This window comes from Ursus arctos, chromosome X (genome assembly GCF_023065955.2).
Source record: "Ursus arctos isolate Adak ecotype North America chromosome X, UrsArc2.0, whole genome shotgun sequence".
Classification (NCBI taxonomy): Eukaryota; Metazoa; Chordata; class Mammalia; order Carnivora; family Ursidae; genus Ursus; species Ursus arctos.
In genome coordinates this window covers 31,985,520-32,004,107 of record NC_079873.1, presented here as the reverse complement: position 1 = coordinate 32,004,107, position 18,588 = coordinate 31,985,520, and the positions used below count along the sequence as shown (strand labels likewise).

The 18,588-nt window shown below is 36.2% G+C and overlaps 1 protein-coding gene across 2 annotated transcripts in view; it reads right to left on the bottom strand.

Annotated features, from left to right (window-relative positions):
• The window catches only part of SYTL5 (synaptotagmin like 5), a 104,487-nt gene that overhangs the window by 19,163 nt on the left and 66,736 nt on the right, over window positions 1-18,588 (bottom strand). For both annotated transcript variants that reach the window (XM_057310641.1, XM_026513291.3), the window contains exons 8-10: window positions 17,951-18,057; window positions 4,945-5,037; window positions 1,010-1,188 (exon numbers count right to left, since the gene is read on the bottom strand). In XM_057310641.1, the coding sequence (XP_057166624.1) occupies window positions 1,010-1,188; window positions 4,945-5,037; window positions 17,951-18,057 (379 nt within the window). The remainder of the gene's footprint in view (window positions 1-1,009; window positions 1,189-4,944; window positions 5,038-17,950; window positions 18,058-18,588) is intronic.

The window sequence follows — 18,588 nt, the reverse complement described above, 5'->3', positions numbered from 1 at the left end:
ACTCCCATTTGTCTATCTTTAGATGCTTGGAAACAGTTTCTCTGAGTTGGTCATTGGACTTAGGTCACCTATTACGGAGGAAAGGGGTAACACAGCAGGCCTCAGATTGCTGTCCTTGGAAATGCCTGCTTATAACTTTTGCCATTGGCCGGCATCTGGAAACTTGGATTTCAGGAGGATTCTCATCACTCCCAGAACAGACAGATGTAAGTGGCTCGCTGTGACTAAACTATTTGTAAAAATAATATGGCTTAGGCGGAACATCTGCTTTCCTTCACGGAGACTGGAATTTCAGTATGTGATCAGTTGAGTCTCTAAACGAGCTTCCCTGGTAAACAGCGCTGCACAGGTGCTCCCACGACCTGTTGCTGGAGGAATTAAGCACATCCTATGTGACCCCAGTGGGGGAGGACACTTGGAAGTTGAAGCCTGGATTCTTCCGAACTTCACCACACATGTCTTTTTTTTTTTTGATGCTTATGACTATAAGGGGAGTCCTGTGAGTCTTCCTAGTAAATCATCAAGCTTGGCAATGACCCTGGGAGTCCCTGACACATCTTTCTTCTAGCTCCCTTCCAATGTACCATGGTCCATACCTGCCTCCCAGATGATATCTGGAATCCTGAGAGCCTCAAAATTGTCCTTTTGGGTCATTCAATTAGGCTAACAGCTTGGTGATTTTCTCTGGAGGGTCTCCCAGAACAGGATACTCAGAGACTCTGGGGTATGCCAAGGTGTCAGCCAGCCTCCATCCCAGGGCTACCTCTGTATAAACTACAAATACGTCAGTCCTGAATCGTGTCGACTAGTAGCTTTGGAAAAATCAGATAATCACGGACACGATCATTATACATACACTTAGAGAATATTTAGAAGTGTTGCACAGGAGGAAAATGACAATCGACCTTCTGAGAAGGCTCTGAATCAAGAGGAATGCTGAGACAAAACCACACATGCTGACAAAGAAAGCAGTGATTGAAACAGTCCGAGGAATATGTTATATGCTTACGCATCTGTCCTCTGTCTCTTTTCATCTCCTATGGCCAGATTTCTGCAATTCTTGACAAAGATGTAGAGCCCGCCAGTTTTGTAGCAATAGCTGATGTGGAGAAGGATTTCTCCACTGACCTTCACGTTGCCATAGTCTCCTGTTTCACTGTAAACACTCATCATGCTGTTAAGGCTGGTCTGGAATAAACAAGATGAAAAGAAGTGTCCAGACTCTAATGAGCTCTTCACAGAAGCCACCCCCTTTATTCAATTAGAATTCCTATTCTTTATAATGAGCAGCAAAGTCTAGGGTGAGTGAAGCAAGCAAAAATCACTTGATTTGCTTCGTTTTCTTGGTATTGTATAAAATCCAAGCCTGACAAGGGACAAGAAGACTTAAGGAGCATTCGAAAGGAAGGCAGGAAACTTGTTGAGGGGGGAAGTGTTGCCTTTCTGGGCAAGTGAATAGCCTTTGTTTATTCACTTCTAATGAATACGGGGTCATTGAGGCGTTTCCAATCCCATGTCCTCTCCTCATCCCTGTAGCTTTTGCCTCTCTCACTGGTAGACTCAAGGTCAATCTACTTCAAGGTCTAGAATGCATCCATCAGGACAAAGAGAAGCTCATATATTCTGTGCTAGCAGGAGCCACAAGTTTCTCTCTCTGATACCCACAGAGAGCATCCCAGCAGTCTCTGGGAAGCCATAACTGCAGCTTTAACAAGGGCATGCTGGGAACTCCCTGGGCAGCTGTTTTGATCACGTAGGTAGTGTAAGACCAGGGCTTTGTAAACCTCTGTAAAATAACCACCCACAAAATAGAACACTAAGCAATCCATTAACACACCAACAAACAAATAAAATAAAATGTAAGAAAAAAAAGTCAAAACCTTCCAGAATGAATTTCTGATTAGACACGAGTGACAAGAGACATATTTTAAATTAAATGTAACAAAATTATCCTTCAGTGTCAAAACTGTATCTTAGCAACATGACTATCACAAGAGACCACTTAGAAGGCTTTCATGAGTGACCCAGCAGTTTCAAAAGCCCTGTCTGTGAACCACTGGGAAGGACTAGAGTAAGTACAAAGAGAGCCTAGACTTCCCACTTTGTCTGATATGCATAACAGAAGTCATGACATTCCTCTAGTTGCTCAGAGACTGATCAAAGAACAGGATGTAGGGAATGTGGCCGGGATCTCTTCTAAACTTAAGTCAAGGGCAAGAGTAAACCAAGAATTCCATAATTACTGAGAAATCATAATTTCAAGAGAGCCAGTGAGTGAGCTCATTTGTCTTTCCCATTCCTAAAACAAAACAGAATCTTCATAATAACAGGCGGCTCTGAGTAGTGCTTTTCAAACTTTAATTGCACATAAATCACCTGGGGATCTTGTGAAAATGAGGATTCTGACGTAGTCAGTCTCAGGTGGGGTCTGAGAGTTCTCCTCGTTTCTAACAAACTCCTAGGTCCACAGTCTGCAAAAATGTGCATCGAGGCATCCCAGAGCACCACAGCAACCTCAGAGGGGGCCCATGGGGTATTTTAAAATTTCAAGAGAAACACAGTGACATCAGACACCATGAAAACTCTTAGCAGTAGTTCATGGTGTCAACATTACATCACAATTTATGCTTTTCAGTTAAGTCCTGTCTGTGTGAAGCTGAGTTTTTGACAGTTGCTGTGAAAAATAAGTAAGTACTGCATCAAAATCAACATGGACAGGGAAATAAAAGTGGTGGTGTCCAATCAGATTCCAAGATTTGACGAGTTGTGAAGTGCCCGACAGGTACCCACGTCCCATTAAGTAAGGATAACGGGCTATTTAAGAATGGAATAAAACTATTTTTCTTTCAATGTATGTGCAGTATTGTTTTGCATGTCTGCTAAGTTGTTAGGATACCAGTGCTTATAAAGTTTTTTTTTGACCTAACTGATGTGGAGAACAAAGGCAAAAGAAATATAGAAAAAATTAAATTTCCTTTGCAGCCCATTGACAAATACTTAAGACAGTCAGGAGATGACCTTCCTCCAGGAACTCAACTATCTCAATGTTAATACTTTTGCTAGAGGCAAAAGGCAACCTCAGCTTGATGTGAGCCCGACCTCCAGGATCCCATGTCTTCTTTAATAGAGAAAAATCCCTTTGGAAACTTCCTTTAGCTCTACTAGCCCCCAAGATATAGGTTAGCCGTCATCCTCCAAGGATATGGCTCCCTGATATACATCCGAAGGGGCTCATGACCAGGGTTTTACTAGACAGTAGTAAACTGGATAACAGTTGTTATCCTAACAACAACGAGCCCCTCAAGGTCCTGGAAACCTCGCTTCCAAATTCCTTAGAGACTTAAGCTATCCCCAACCCCCTCCTAACTTGAAAGTATATCATCACTTACTCCTCACAACCCTAGTGCCACTCTTTCTGCCCATGGTTCCTGTGCCCATGCTTTAATAAAACCACCCTTTTTGCACCAAAGACGTCTCAAGAATTTACTCCTGAACCCCAACATTTCACATCACTAGCTACTTAATAAATGGGTTAGTCGGCTGTCACTTTTGGCTCAGGAGTGGGATGAAAGATCACTAAGGGCTCCGTGAATTGACAGTGTTAGAGTCTCTGCCCCAAGTGAGGCAAGGCTGCTGGTCTGTGGACTATTCTTTGACTTCCAAGGGCTTTGCGAATAAGCCCCTCCCCCCTATTACATTTGACAAAACTCTGGCTCACAGAAATTACTGGCAGTGCCAAGACACAGCAAGAGCTCTGGCTTTTTAGTCTGAGGATGTTCCCAGCATGCCTCCCCACCTCCTCCTATCACCCAGTTGCATCTACACCACATCTCTCAGTAGCCACATCTTCAAAGAAGTCCTCAGTAAGCAGGGGACCCTACAGATAGGAGAAAACTTAGAAACCCACATATGTTGAAGCTTGGGAGAAATTAAGGCAGCTAAGGCAATTTTGCTACTAACCAAACTTTATGCTCTTAACCGAGCCAATGTTGTGATTTAAAATAGAGATTTTTATTCTAAAGGTATCTCATTAATGGTAAATCCTGTTGAACCATATGTATTTTGACTAGCGCTTAGACTCTAATGTTTAACGAATTTCTTTCCTTGGGATACTTGGATTCCCATAACGTTGTTTACCCTTTAAAGAGAAACTCTGGTTAACTGTATACAAGTCAGAAAAAGATAAGTGCTGGAAAAACTGCCCACCTAATCAGATTTCCCATACCATGAAATTGGCAAAGCATAGTTGGAAAGAAGGAAAAGGAAAGACTGAAAACTCACAGTGTCTGAGTCAGCATCAGGGACATTTAGGTAGGTCCACTTCCTGTCAGAGCCTGCTTGAGAATTCTTTAAGAAAGTCGCCCAAAGGAAAAAGAGTATTAGAGCAACAGACAGAAATCAGAGGAGAAAAGAAAAAGATTTATAGGCACATACACATAGACACATATGAGGATACGGGGCTCCTAAAGCCTACTTCTCAAGCAAAGCCTTGAACATGAAAGTAAGAAGGGACATTATTCTATAGGCAGTGAGTGAGAAGCTATGGACAGTGAGCCGGAAGGAAAGCTGACTAGGTATGTGTTTTGGGAAAATGACTGGTAACAGCATGGTGGATGGTTCGAAACAGACAGAATGGTAGCCGGGAAAGAAATGTATCAGCAGAGAACTGTGATAGTTGATGGGCTTGAGCTGATGAGAGCCTGAATTAGGGAGTGAAGAGGTTTTAAAAACTGGGTGAGGACCATGGAAGGAGAGGGAAGGAAAAGCTCACATAAAATTAGACCAAAAAGTACTGTGTGGGCAAAGGGCAAACAGGAGATTATAATGACTTTTAACTCACTGTCACACATATTCTCAAGAACATTCGTATCTCCTTTGGAAAAAGTACAGAAAACCAACAAGGGAAAGAAGAAGCTTCCCGTCACATGCTAGAGAACTGCTTACGGTTGACAGGCCACTTGCTAGACTGTGGGTGTTGGCAGAAAACCGGGAGGACACTAAGTCATGAACACTTTCCTCAGTCTCTTCCAAGGAGTCCTAAGGAAGGAGGAGAAAATCAGTGGTTTGGTTTATTTCTTTCCTAGAAAGAATTTCACTTCAAAAACCACTTTCTTTTTAAATACCTAAAAAATCCAATACAAATATCTAGAAATCACCCTATCCTGAAGTTTTTCTTTTTTGCTACCCATTCAACCTGAATTGCTTCATCAGAGGAGCGGGACCTCCTTCCTGGTGGTGCTTGCTTTATGAAAAGAACATGAAATTTGGAATCACACAGACTTGGGTATTCAACTTGTACCTCCCTGATCTCTAAGCTTTGGGCAATGTACTTAAGTTATTTTTTTAATTAGAAAAAGGGGTCTGTGCACACAGGTGTGCACATACTATCAAGATGGGGAAACAGATCTTAAAAATCTGACAGAGTAAACTATTTTAGACATTGGATTCTTGTCCAAAATTCCAGATTTTACTTTTCTTCCCCCCCATCCTCCCGGTTATTTAACCAAGACATTTTTACAGTAAAATTTCAAGCAATATAGATAAATATAAATTAAGCTTAGATCTCTCATTAATACATTAATGACAAAATGTCAAAATTTTAAGATATGTACACACATTCCTACATACACAATCACACATAAATAGAATATATCATGCATTTTTTTTTAAAGAACACCTTTCTTTTTTGCTTTTCCTCTCCTCCCTTTGTTTCCTCTTGCCCAGGGGTTCAATCAGCATTTTACATATTACGCATTCCATGCCTTTCTCCTTGTTTATGTGAAAAATGATAGAAAATTGTGCACACATAAATCTGGGAAGTCATCATAAGAATGTGTTTTAACCATAGTTTTATAAATTGAGATTCTTTTATATATAGAAATCTGTTTTCAAGTAAAAAAGAATTTCATTATAAAATATGACACATATAGAAAAATGCATAAAACATAAATGTACAGCATAGTAATATAAAGTGACCAAGGAGAAGACCCTTTTTTGTTCTTTCCATATCACAAACCCCTTTCTCCCCCATCTTTGAAATAATATCTTAACTCTTATGGTAATCGTATCTTTGCTTTTTATAGTTTTACTACCTAAGTATACATTCCCAAACAGTAGGATTTTGTTTTGCCTGTTTTTGAATTCTTTGTAAATGGAATTACATGTTATATACTCTTTCGGGTTTTGCCTCTTTGTCTCAATATTATAGTCTTTTAAGAGTCATCCAAATTGTTTCATATTGTTGTAGTTTGTTCATTTTTATTTATTATTCAATGGTAGGATATGTCACTATCCATTCTTCTGTTGCTGAATATTTGGGTTGTTTCCAGACTTCTTTCCTATTATTAACAAAGCTGCTACGAATATTCTTGAATATGTACCTTGATGCATAGAAACACAAGTTTCCCTTACGTATGCCCCAGTGAGAAGAACCGCCACGTCATAAGGCATGCATGTCTGCACATGGTTATCGATATTACTTTTAAGATAATGTCAAACAATTGGGAGTAATTGTACCAATCTACAATCTAACCAGCAATGTACGAGGGTGCCCTCTGCTCCGTATCCTTGTCTCCCAAAAGTTGGTATTGTCAGATTTTTTTTTCACTCTTGCTAATGTAGTAGATGTTTATGTGAAAATTAGTAAGGGAAGCCTCACTAAAATGGAGTCGGGATGTTTTAGCATGGGGAGCTCTCATACCCTATGACACGTAGTCAATTGTGAATCCAACAGGAAGAGATGAACTTCACTTTACATGGACTTGACCTTGTATATGGATATTACTCTACTATTTCAGCTGGAGGTAGGGTCACTTTTCTCATTCCCCTGGGCAACAGCTCAGCCAAGGTGAAGCCACCACATTGAGTAAACTCCCAGTTTATTCCAATGGACTTTAAGTTCATAAAAGCCTTCCCAACATACCCTTTTGCTCCTTAAAAAAGCACACCTCCCCTTTGTTCCCCAGCCTTGCCTATGGTTTTGCCACAACTTGTTTGTCTCAGATCACAATTTTCTTTTCATTCCCAAACAAACGTATCTTTTGCTGGTAAACTAACAAGCAGTTTCTATTTTTAAGGTTAATATTTAAAATCCTCATGATTTTAATTTTTGTTTCCCTTATTACTAAGTTGAGTACCTTTTTCTGATCATTGGCCAACTAAATTTCCTTGTGAAGTACTTTTTCAAAGCTTGCTTATTTTTATATTGATATATTTGCCTTTTTCACTGATAAGCTCACAAGATGAGCTGGAGCAACTTATAGACCTAGAAAGTCAGAATGTGCTTAAAACAAGACAAAAACAAACTAACAAAAACAAAAATAACAACAACATCAAAAAACCAACTCACAGTGATAGAAGTATGTCAAAGGGACATAGGAGCCAACTGAAACAGCTCCCAATGACCAAAGCTGGAAAAATTTGAGCGATAAAATAAAATAGTAATGGATTATACCTCAAAGTATAAAATAAATATCCATCAGCATACTGATATAAATAAACGACTGAATAATAAATGGATGGAAAAGAGACAAATTTCGCATGCAAAAATATTCCAAATAATTTATGTAGATATTCCATCTTTAAGAAGGTGGAACATAACTCTGTCAGTGTGGGCTGTACATAAAGTGATTCTGTTCTAAATAGTGCTAGATAGAAAAGTTGGAAATGCGTAACTTGATAGTGGAGAAACCTGACAAACAGTACTTCATTCAGGTGTTCAAAGTCAGCATCAACTGTAATTAGTCATGTTGATAGTATGTAGTGTAAAAACAAAATGGCGAGCCTGGGTGACACAGTCAGTTAAACACCTGACTTTTGGTTTCAGCTCAGGTCATGATCTCAGGGTAGTGAGATCGAGCCCCGTGTTGGGCTCTGCACTCAACACAGACTCTGCTTGAGATTCTCTCCCTCTGCCCCTTCTCTTTAAAATAAATAAATTAATCTTAAAAAAAGAAACTAAAAAGAAAAACAAAAAACCTAAACAAACAAAAACACCCCACGGGCCCAAAATGGCATTGCTTAAGGGGGAGCCCCCACACTAGGGCTTACTACCTCATCCAGTTGCAGTTTCAACCTCCAGCAGAAATGTAGTCTTAACCTGTCAGTCAGGAATCTTCTGATGGCAACGACTAGTCTGCCACTTGAGCCCTCTCCATCCCCCAAAGGGGGATGAAGTAATCTACATGATAAGACCCCTTGCTTCCCCCCCCCAAGGAAAAGCACCCTTGTCTAGAACACTCCTTTTCTACTGCTAATAACTTTCTTGCCCTACCCTCCTTTTTATTAATACCTTCCATTTTGTGCACCTCCTCAGAGCTCCCCTCTTCTTGCTAGATGGGATGCTGCCTGATTCACTAATGATTTAATAAAGCCAATGACATCTTCAATTTTACTCAGCTGAATTTTGATTTTTAACAGTCCCCTTGACATGATATGGTGAGGATGCACTTTGTCACTGTGGTCTTCCTTCTAAAAATACATGACCCTTTTCTGATCATGAGAAAAACATCAGACAAACACAAATTAAGGGAAAATTTTACAAAATACCTGACCTCAAAACAATAGTTAATTAAAAACAAGGAAAATCTGAGGAATTGTCACAGCCAAGGGGAGCCTAAGAAGACATGACAATGAAATGTAATACAGTATTTTGGACGGGATTTTGGAACAGAAAAGGAACGTTTGGTAAAAAACCAAGGAAATCTGGATAAATTATGGACTTTAGTTAATTTTAATATCTCAGTATTGGTTCATTGTGACAAACATACCTTACAAATACAAGATGTTAATAAGACAAACTGGATATGGGGTACATGGGAATTTTTTGTTTTAACAAATTTTCTATAAATCTAAAACCATTCTAAAATTTAAAAAAAATCACAAAAATCATTGTAAACCTGTGATAAATCCAGCTCGGTGATGGTGTTTTACGTTTCCTAGACATGACTGATTTCAATTTGCTAAAATTTTGGTTAGGATGTTTCCATCTGTACTTAGGAATACAATAAGCTAGTCATTTTCTTTTTCAAAATGCCTTCATCTGCTTTTGATATCTGGTTTTCACTGGCCTCAATACAGTTTGAAATACTCCTTTTTCAATTGTTTGGAAAAGTGTGTATATTCTTATATGAGGTTTCTAGAGTAATCAAATTCATAGAGACAGAAAGTAGAATGGTGGATGCCAGGGGCTGGATGGAAAGGGAAATGAAGATTTACTGTAACAGGTACAGAATTTCAGGGGTGCCTGGGTGGCTCAGTTGGTTAAGCATCTGACTCTTAATCTGGACTCAGGTCATGATCTCAGGGTCATAAGATCAAGCCCTGCATCAGGCTCCATGATCAGTGTGGAATCTACTTGGGATTCTCTCTCCCTCTCCCTCTGCCCCTCCCCCCCTGCTCATGCTCTAAGTAAATAAATAAAATCTTTTTAAAAAGTAGGTACAGAATTTCAATTGGGGGAGATGAAAACTTTCTGGAGATGGATGGTAGGGATGGTTGTACAATATGAATGTATTTTATGCCATAGAACTGTAGACTTAAAAATAGGTAAAATAATAAAATAGTGCATTTTATATTATATATATATTTTTTACAATACAAAAGTTTGTGTAATATTTAGAATTGTAATTTCCTTGAATGTGTCATAGAGCTTGCCAACAAAGTCATCTAGGTCTGACTTTTTTCTTTATGAGAAGATTTCTAACTATTTCAGTTTTATTTACCCTGTCTGGAAATTTCAAGTTTGAGGAAATTATATTTTTATAGAAATTTATTCATTTCATCTAAGTTTTCAAAATTCTTGGTATATCAATGTTGATATTATATCTGTTTTATCTATAGTTACATTTATTTTTTCATTCATAGTATTATTTGTTTTTGCCTTCTGTATTTTTTCATTGATGATCTTTCCAGAGATTATTTACCTTGTTAGTTTTTTTTTCGAAGAACCAACTTTTGTTTTGCATTTTATCTTTGTTTTATAATTTTATTAATTTCTATTCTTAATTATATCTTTATTTTTATTTTCTTTGAGTTTAACGTGTAATTCTTCTCACCAAAAGTTAAATTCATAGTGAATAATTTTCACCCCTTCGTCCTCTCTCACATAAATATTTAAGGTTATGTAATTTTCTCCCAAGTGAGACTTTTGCTGCATTCTTTACTCTTTTTTTGGTAGAATTGTTATTTTCATATAGTTCTGATTGTTTTTATATGCTCATTATGATTTCTTCTTCTTTAACCCAGTAATTATTTAGCAGTGTGTTTTTACTTGGCAGATTTGTGGGATAACTTATGTTTTTGTTATTAATACCTATCATAACTGTGTTGAGGTCGGAGAACATGCTGAGTATGATTTGGAACAGAATTAAAGTCTGAGTTATTATGTATACATTCTCTCTCACTTCTTTGGTCTTAGCTTTGTATTTATTAAGATAGCAACTTTACTAGCTTATACAATCACCTTTACTTTTTATATCCCTTGCAACAGTTCCTGAGATTTCTTCCTCCTATTTCATTTAAAACGATTTCAGTTTGAGCCTTTTTATCTTGTACCCACTGTCATTGTTGAAAACTCTGATATTAATTTGATCCTTGTTCATGTGTATGTAATAGGATTTCTCTCTAGAAGTTGTTTTTTTTTTAAGGATTTTCTCTTATAATTGATATTCTTGGTTATAATGTACCTAGGTATAAGTTGTTACTTATATCTCATTTTTGGCACTTTCCAATTGAAACAGATTTTTCTTTAATCCTGAGACATAAATCCCAATCATTTTTTCAAATAGTCCCTTTTCTATATTTTTCTCTTTTGGTTTTTCTGGGTATGCTACTGCCCAGTTGATAGCACTTGAACTATTAGTTCTTGTATTTTTTTATTTAAAAAAAGATATGAAAACTTTCAAACACCCACAAAAATAGAGGAAACAGTATAATGAACCCTTGTAACTGATCACCCAACTTACAATTATCGATATATTGCCAAAGTTTTGTCATCTACTCTCCATGCCATTTACTTATTTCCCACAGCTTTACTGAGGTATAATTTACAAACCATAAAATCTGCCAACTCTAAGTGTACACTCCAGTGACTTTTAGCAAGTTTACAGTTGTGCAAACATCAACATTATCCAGTTTTAAAACATATCCATCAGCCCGATGTTTCCTCATGCCTGTTTGCAATCAATCCCCACTCCCTTAGAAGCCATGAATCTGCTTTACTTTCTGCATAGATTTGCCTTTTCTGGACATTTCATATAAATGGAATCACACAATATGTGGCCTTTTGTGTCTGGTTTCTTTCATTAAGCATTGTGGTTTTTAGTTTCATCCATCTTGTAGCATGAATCAGTACTTCATTCCTTTTTATTACTGAATATTATTTCATTGTATGGAATACAATATATAATTTATTTATTCACCCATTGATGGATATCTGGATTATTTCCACTCTTTGGCTATTAGGACTAATGTATCTATGAACATTTGTGTGCACATCTTTGTGTGGACATAGCTTTTCACTTCTCTTGGACAGATACTTAGGGATGGAAATGCTGGGTTGTATAGTAACTATACGTTTTACTTTTAAAGATACTGGCGAACTTCTATTCCAGAGTGTCTGTACCATTTTACCTTTCTGAACAGCAGCATAGAAGGGCTTCGGTTTCTGTACATCTTTGCCAACATTTCTGTCTTTTAGCTTATAGCCATTCTAGTAGTGTTAAGTGGTATCTCATTGCAGTTTTAATAACTCATGTCTCTAATAATTAGTGATGCGTCTTCTCACGTGGTTATTGAATATTTATAAATCTCCTTTGGCAAAATATCTATTCAAATCTTTTACCCATTTTCTAATAGGATTGTCTTTTTTTATATCGATTGTAGGGGTTCTTTATATATTCTAGATACAAGTCCTTTTTCAAATATAGTATCTACAAATATTTTACTCGAGTCTATGGCTTGTCTTTTCATTTTCATAATGATGTCTTTTGAGATACAAAATTTTAACTCTGATAAAATTTATCATTTTTTTCTTGAGTGTATCATGCATCATATATTTGGTGTCATATCTAAGAATTCTTTGCCTAACTTGAAGTCTTAAAGATTTTCTCCTAGGTTTCATTTTAGAAATGTTATACTTTTAGTTCTTACATTTAGGGATATAATCCATTTTGAGTTAGTTTTTATTCATCATATGTGTTTTGGGTTTTTTGTTTGTTTGTTTTTATGGCATACGGATACCCAGTTGTCCTATCATGATTTGATGAAAAGATCCTTTCCTCACTGACTTGCCAAAAATCAATTGACTAAAAATATAAGGGCTTATTTCTGGACTGTCAATTATATTCTTTTGATTGCCTATGTTTATACCAATACTGCACTGTACTGATTACCATAGCTGTATACAAAGTTTTGAAATCTACTAGAGAAAGTCTTCCAACTTTGCTTTTTGAAATTTTTTGCTTATTCTGGATCCTCCGCATTTCCATATAAATTTTAGAATCAGCATGTCTGTTTCCACAAGATAACTGATTTTAATAGGGTTTATGTTGAGTTTATAGATTTGGAGAGAATATTGAATCTTCTAATCCATGCACATACAATGTCTATTTATTTAGATCTTCTTCAACTTAGCTCAGCAATATTTTTTCTAAACTTCAGTGTAACTTACAGCTTTTTGACAATTTTATTCCTATGTATTTTATTCTTTTTCATGCTATTCTTGATGGAATTATATTCTTAATTTCATTTCAGATTGTTCATTGCTGATATAGAGAAATACAATTAATTTTTGTATATTGATCTTATATCTTCCAACCTTGGTGGACTTATTAGTTCTAGTAATATTTTTCTAGATTCTTTAGGATTTTTCACATACAGAATCATGTAAACTGCATATAAAGAAGTTATTACTTTTTCTTTCCAATGAGATGCTTTCCTTTCCTTTGTCCTGTTTCCTCCTTTCTATTTTTCCTTTTTACTTTCTTTTCTTTTTCCCCTTCCTAACTGCATTGGCTAGAATCTCCTGCAAAATGTTGAACAGAAATGAAGAAGGTGATAATCCTTGTGCCCTGTTCTTGCACTTAGGGGGAAAGTTTTTTTGTTTGTTTTGTTTTGTTTTGTTGCCATCATGTGTAATCTTAACTGTCGGAATTTTGTAGGTGCTCTTTATTAGACTGAGAAAGTTCACCCTTATTTTTTGAGAGTTTTATTATAAATAGATGAATTTTGTCAAATGCTTTTTCTGTATCTATTGAGATGATGTGGTTATTGTCATTTATTATATTGATAAGCTATATTACAGTAATTTATTTTTAAATGCTTAATCAACCTTGCATCGACAGAATAAATCCCACTTGGTTATGGCATGCAATCCTTTTTTTGTTACTGGACTTAGTTCTCTAATACTTTATAAATGCTTTTTCCATCTGTATTCTAATGGATATGATTCTGTAGTTTTCTTTTCTTGCAATGTCTTTCTCTAGCTTTGGTGTCAGGGTAACACTGGCTTCACAAAACTAGTTGGGAAGAAATTTTCTGAGCAATTTGTTAAAGAATTGATATTATTTCCTTTTCAATGAAGCAATTTATTCCTCAGCATTTCTTTAGGGGAGAATTTTAAATTACTAATTCAATATCTTTTGTTTTTAGGTTTGAGAGGGAGAGAGCGTTTGCACGCACATGCAAGGGGCGGGGAGGGGCAGAGGCAGAGACAGAATCTCAAGCAGACTTCCTGTTCAGCATGGAGTCTGATGCAGGGCTTGATCTCATGACCCTGAGATCACGACCTAGCCGAAATCAAGAGTCGGATGCTTAACTGACTGATCCACCCAGGTGTCCCATTTAATTCAATATCTTTTTTACTTAAGTATAATTAACAAACAGTGTTATATTAGTTTAAGGTGTATGATATAATGATTCAACAATTCCAAGTATTTCTCAGTGCTCAGCAAGTTAAGTGTACTCTTAACCCCCTTTATTTCATCCATCCCCCCACCTCTGTCTATTCTGGCAATAACCAGCTTGCTCTCTGTATTTATAGGTCTAATTATGCTTTTTGTTTATTCACTTCTTTTTAGATTTCACATGTAAGTGAAATCATATGGTATTTGTCTTTCTCAGACTTATTTCATGTAAAATTATACCCTCTAGGTCCATCCATGCTGTTGCAAATGGCAAGATTTCATTCTTTTTTAAGGTTGAGCACTGTTCCATTGTATGTGTGTGTGTGTGTGTGTGTATACACACACCACATCTTCTTTATCTACTCATCTATGGATGCACACTTAGACTGCTTCAATAGCTTGGCTATTGCAAATAATGCAGCGATAAATATAGGGGTGTGCATATCTTTTCAAATTAATGTTTTTGTTTTATTTGGATAAATACCCAGTAGTGGAATTACTGGATTATATGATAATTCCATTTTTAATTTTTTGAGGAGCTGTCATACTGTTTTCCACAGAGGCTTCATCAATTTGCATTCCCCCAACAGTGCAGGAGGGTTCCTTTCTCTCCACATCCTTGCCAACACTTATTTCTTTTTGATTCTAACCATTCTGACAGGTGTAAAGTGACAGCTCATTGTGGTTTTAATTTGCATTTCTCTGATGCTTAGTGATGGTGAGTATCTTTTCAAGTGTCTGTTGGCTATCTGTATGTCTTCTTTGGAAAAAATGTTTATTAAGGTCCTCTGCTCACTGTTTAATTGGATTGTCCCCTCCCCCCGCCACAGTGTTGAGTTACATAACTTCTTTACATATTTTGGATATTAACCCCTTAATGGATAAATCATTTGCAAATATCTACTCTTATTGTGTAGGTTGCCTTTTTTTTTTCATTGATGGTTTCCTTCATGGGATAACAGCTTGTTATTTTGGTGTAGTCCCAATAGTTTAATTTTGCTTTTGTTTCCCTTACCTGAGGAGACACATCTAGAAAAATGTTTCTACAGCTGATGTAAAAAAATCACTGTCTATGTTTTTTGCTAGAAGTTTTATGGTTTCAGGTCTCACATTTAGGGCTTTCATCCAATTTGAGTTTTGTGTATGGTGTTAAAAAATGGTCCAGTTTCATTCTTTTGCATGTTGTTGTCCCGTTTTCCCAGCATCATTTGTTGGAAAGACTATCTTTTCCCCTTGCATATTCACGCCTCCTTTGCAATAGATTAATTGACCATATAAGCGTGGGTTTATTTCTGGGCTCTCTATTCTGTTCCATTGATCTCTGTGAATATTTTTGTGACCTTTGTTTTGATTATTACAGCTTTGTAGTATAGCTTGAAATCTGGGATTGTGATACCTCCAGCTTTGTTCTTCTTTTTCAAGACTGCTTTGGCTATTTGGGGTCTTTGGTGGTTCCATACAAATTTTAGGATTATTTGTTCTAGTTCTGTGAAAAATGTTGTTGGTATTTTGATAGGGATTGCATTAAATCTGTAGATTGCTTTGGGTAGTACGGATATTTTAACAATATTTGTTCTTCCAATGCATGAGCATGGAATATCTTTCCATTAGCTTATATCCTCTTCAGGTTCTTTCATGACTGTTTATATAAGTTTTCAGAGTACAGGTCTTTGACCTTTTGGTTAAGTTTATTTCTAGGTATTTTATTCTTTTTGGTGCAATTACAAATGGGATTTTCTTAATTTCTCTTTTTGCTACTTCATTATTAGTGTATAGAAATGCAACAGATTTCTGTGTATTATTTTTATAACCTGTGACTTTACTGAATTCATTTATCAGTTCTTTGGTGGAGTCTATAGGGTTTTTTATATGCAGTGTCATGTCATTTGCAAATAGTGGAAGTTTTACTTCTTCCTTACCAATTTGGGTGCCTTCTGTTTCTTTATGTTGCCTGATTACTGTGGCTAGGACTTCCAATACTATGTTGAATTGGTGAGAATGGACATCCTTGTCTTGTTCCTGATCTTGGAGGAAAAGTTCTCGAGTTGATGTTAGCTCTAAGTTTTTTCATATATGGCCTTTATGTTGAGATATGTTCCCTCTAAACCTCCTTAGTTCAGAGTTTTTATTATGAATGGATATTGTACTTTGTCAAATGCTTTTTCTACATCTACTGAGATGATAATATTTTTTCCTTTCTCTTGTAAATGTGATGTATCATATTAATTGATTTGTGAATACTGAACCACCCCTGCATCCCTGGAGTAAATCTCACTTGATTGTGGTGAATGATTTTTTAACTGTATTGTTGGATTCAGTTTACTAATATTTTGAGGATTTCTGCATCTATGTTCAGCAGAGATACTGGCCTACAGTTTTCTTTCTTCATCATGTCTTTACCTGGTTTTGGTATCAGCATAATGCTGGCCTAATAGAACGAATCTGAAAGTTTTCCTCCTCTTCTAGTTTTTGGAAATTTTGAGATGAACAGGTATTAACTCTTCTTTAAATATTTGGTAGAATTCACCTGTGAAGCCATCTGGTTCTGGACTTTTACTTGTTGGGAGTTTTTCAATTACTGATTCAATTTCATTGTTACTACATGGTCTACTCAAATCTTCTATTTCTTCGTGATACAGTTTTTGTGTTGAAGTCCTTTAACTTTTGTTTACCTAGGAAACCCTTTATCTCTTTTTCAATTCTGAATAACTTTGCTGGGTATTCTTGGTTGTAGGGTTTTTTTGTTTGTTTGTTTTTTCCTTTCAGGACTTTATATCATGCCACTTCCTTCTGACTTAGAAAGTTTCTGATAAAAACTCAGGTGTTTCCCTTGTATTTAACTATTTTCTCTTGCAGCTTTTAAAATTCTCTCTTCATCACTATTTTTTTGCCATTTTAATTATTATGTGTCTTAACGTGGACCTCCTTGGGTTCATTTTATTGGAGACTCTCTGTGCCTTTTGGATTTGGATGTGTGTTTTCCTTGCCGAGACTGGGGAAGCTTTCAGCTCTTATTTCTTTAAATAAGTTTCCTGCCCCCTTTTCTCCTTCTTTTTCTCCTGGGATCCCTATAACATAAATGTTATTATGCTTAATGATCGTGCTGAGTTCCCATAAGCTATTTATTCTCATTTTGTATTGTTCTTTTTTCTTTTTGCTCTTCGGCTTGGTTGCTTTCTGTTACCCTGTCTTCCAGATTGTTGATTTGTTCTTCTGCATATTCTAATTTATTGTTGATTCCCTCTAGTGCATTTTTAATGTCAGCTATTGAGTTCTCTAGGATCAGGAATAGTTTAATAACATTGGAATTAGCTGTTCTTTGAAGGTTGAACAGAAGTAAGCTTTGAAACCATTCAATCTTAACTCCCTGCACTTCCCCCCCACACACACACATCGCTTTCTGTGGTGGATTTAAAAAATACTTTCCAGGTTTCTTTAGTAAATAACATTGAGTTTTAGAACTAAGTTTCCTGGCTTGCTTCAGAAAATTACATTAATGTCATTTAGCATTTGTGTTATATCTTTCTTCCAAGGAGTTCAAATTGCATTATAGCAATTACAGAAATAAGAATCAAGATACTAGAACTGGAAGGAACCTTAAAAATAACCTAACTCAACCTTCTCATTTCATAAATGAGTTCACATAAACATTAATTTTCACATAATTTAGTTTCGGTTAAGAAAGTAGTTTATTAGGGGTAACTTCAGATGTAGAAATGTTCATATAAGCTACATAGTCAGCTAAATAATATTTGGTTTAGGAAATGTTGGGATCCTTCACTTTCCAGGTTTAGATTAAATGATGTTAAGCCAGGAACTGAAATACCCAACAGGTGTTCTTTTAGTGAAAATCTTCACTCATTATACTGATTATCAGTTAACTTTTCTAAATCATTCTTTAGCTGTTTTTGTATATTGAATGTGGAGACTAATAGGAATGGATTATCATATATCTTCACTTTATTCTCACCTAAAAGTGGAAAGGTTTGGAACAAGACTGTGCCCTTTCCTCATGATCATTAGACTTTCTTCCATATCCAACTTACCAAGTCTTTGTCTAAAGCCCCAGGGACAGACTTGCTTCTTATGTTTACAGTATTCTCTAAGTCTTCTGGAAATGACCCACTCAGATCTAACTCAGATCGACTTCGGTCTGGAGGAAGGAAGAGTAAAGGAGAGATATGAATCAGCTTATTTTGTAAGAAGATTTCAGTTTTCATTGCAAATGTTTTATCTTTATTCCCATTCTTTCTAGGCACAGGGCATGGAGTGTCACGAAAGCAACAGAGTCAATAAGTTCACACTGTTTATACTAACACACTTTTCTAAAAAATTTTTTTGAAATTTTCTTGGATAGCATTGCCAACAGTGATGTCTTCATTTCATCTTCAATTAAAGAAAGCTTAATGTTCTATTGTAAAATGCAAATTTTTAAGCTGTTTAAGGTTCCTGTTTTTCTCATAGACTGAAAAACTCTTATTGAATGGGTCCTTAAAATATAATCAGCCCATGGAAAAAATAAAGCGTGACTCATTCCTGATTTATATACTTGGAGAATTCACTGTGCTTTCATATCTGACATAAAATGCTATTAAATGAGATAGCAAGATTCTTTCATATGAAAAGGGAGTGGCTATAGGTAAACTGAGAGGAAGTTCTATTTCTTTAGGCACCAGAACATTCT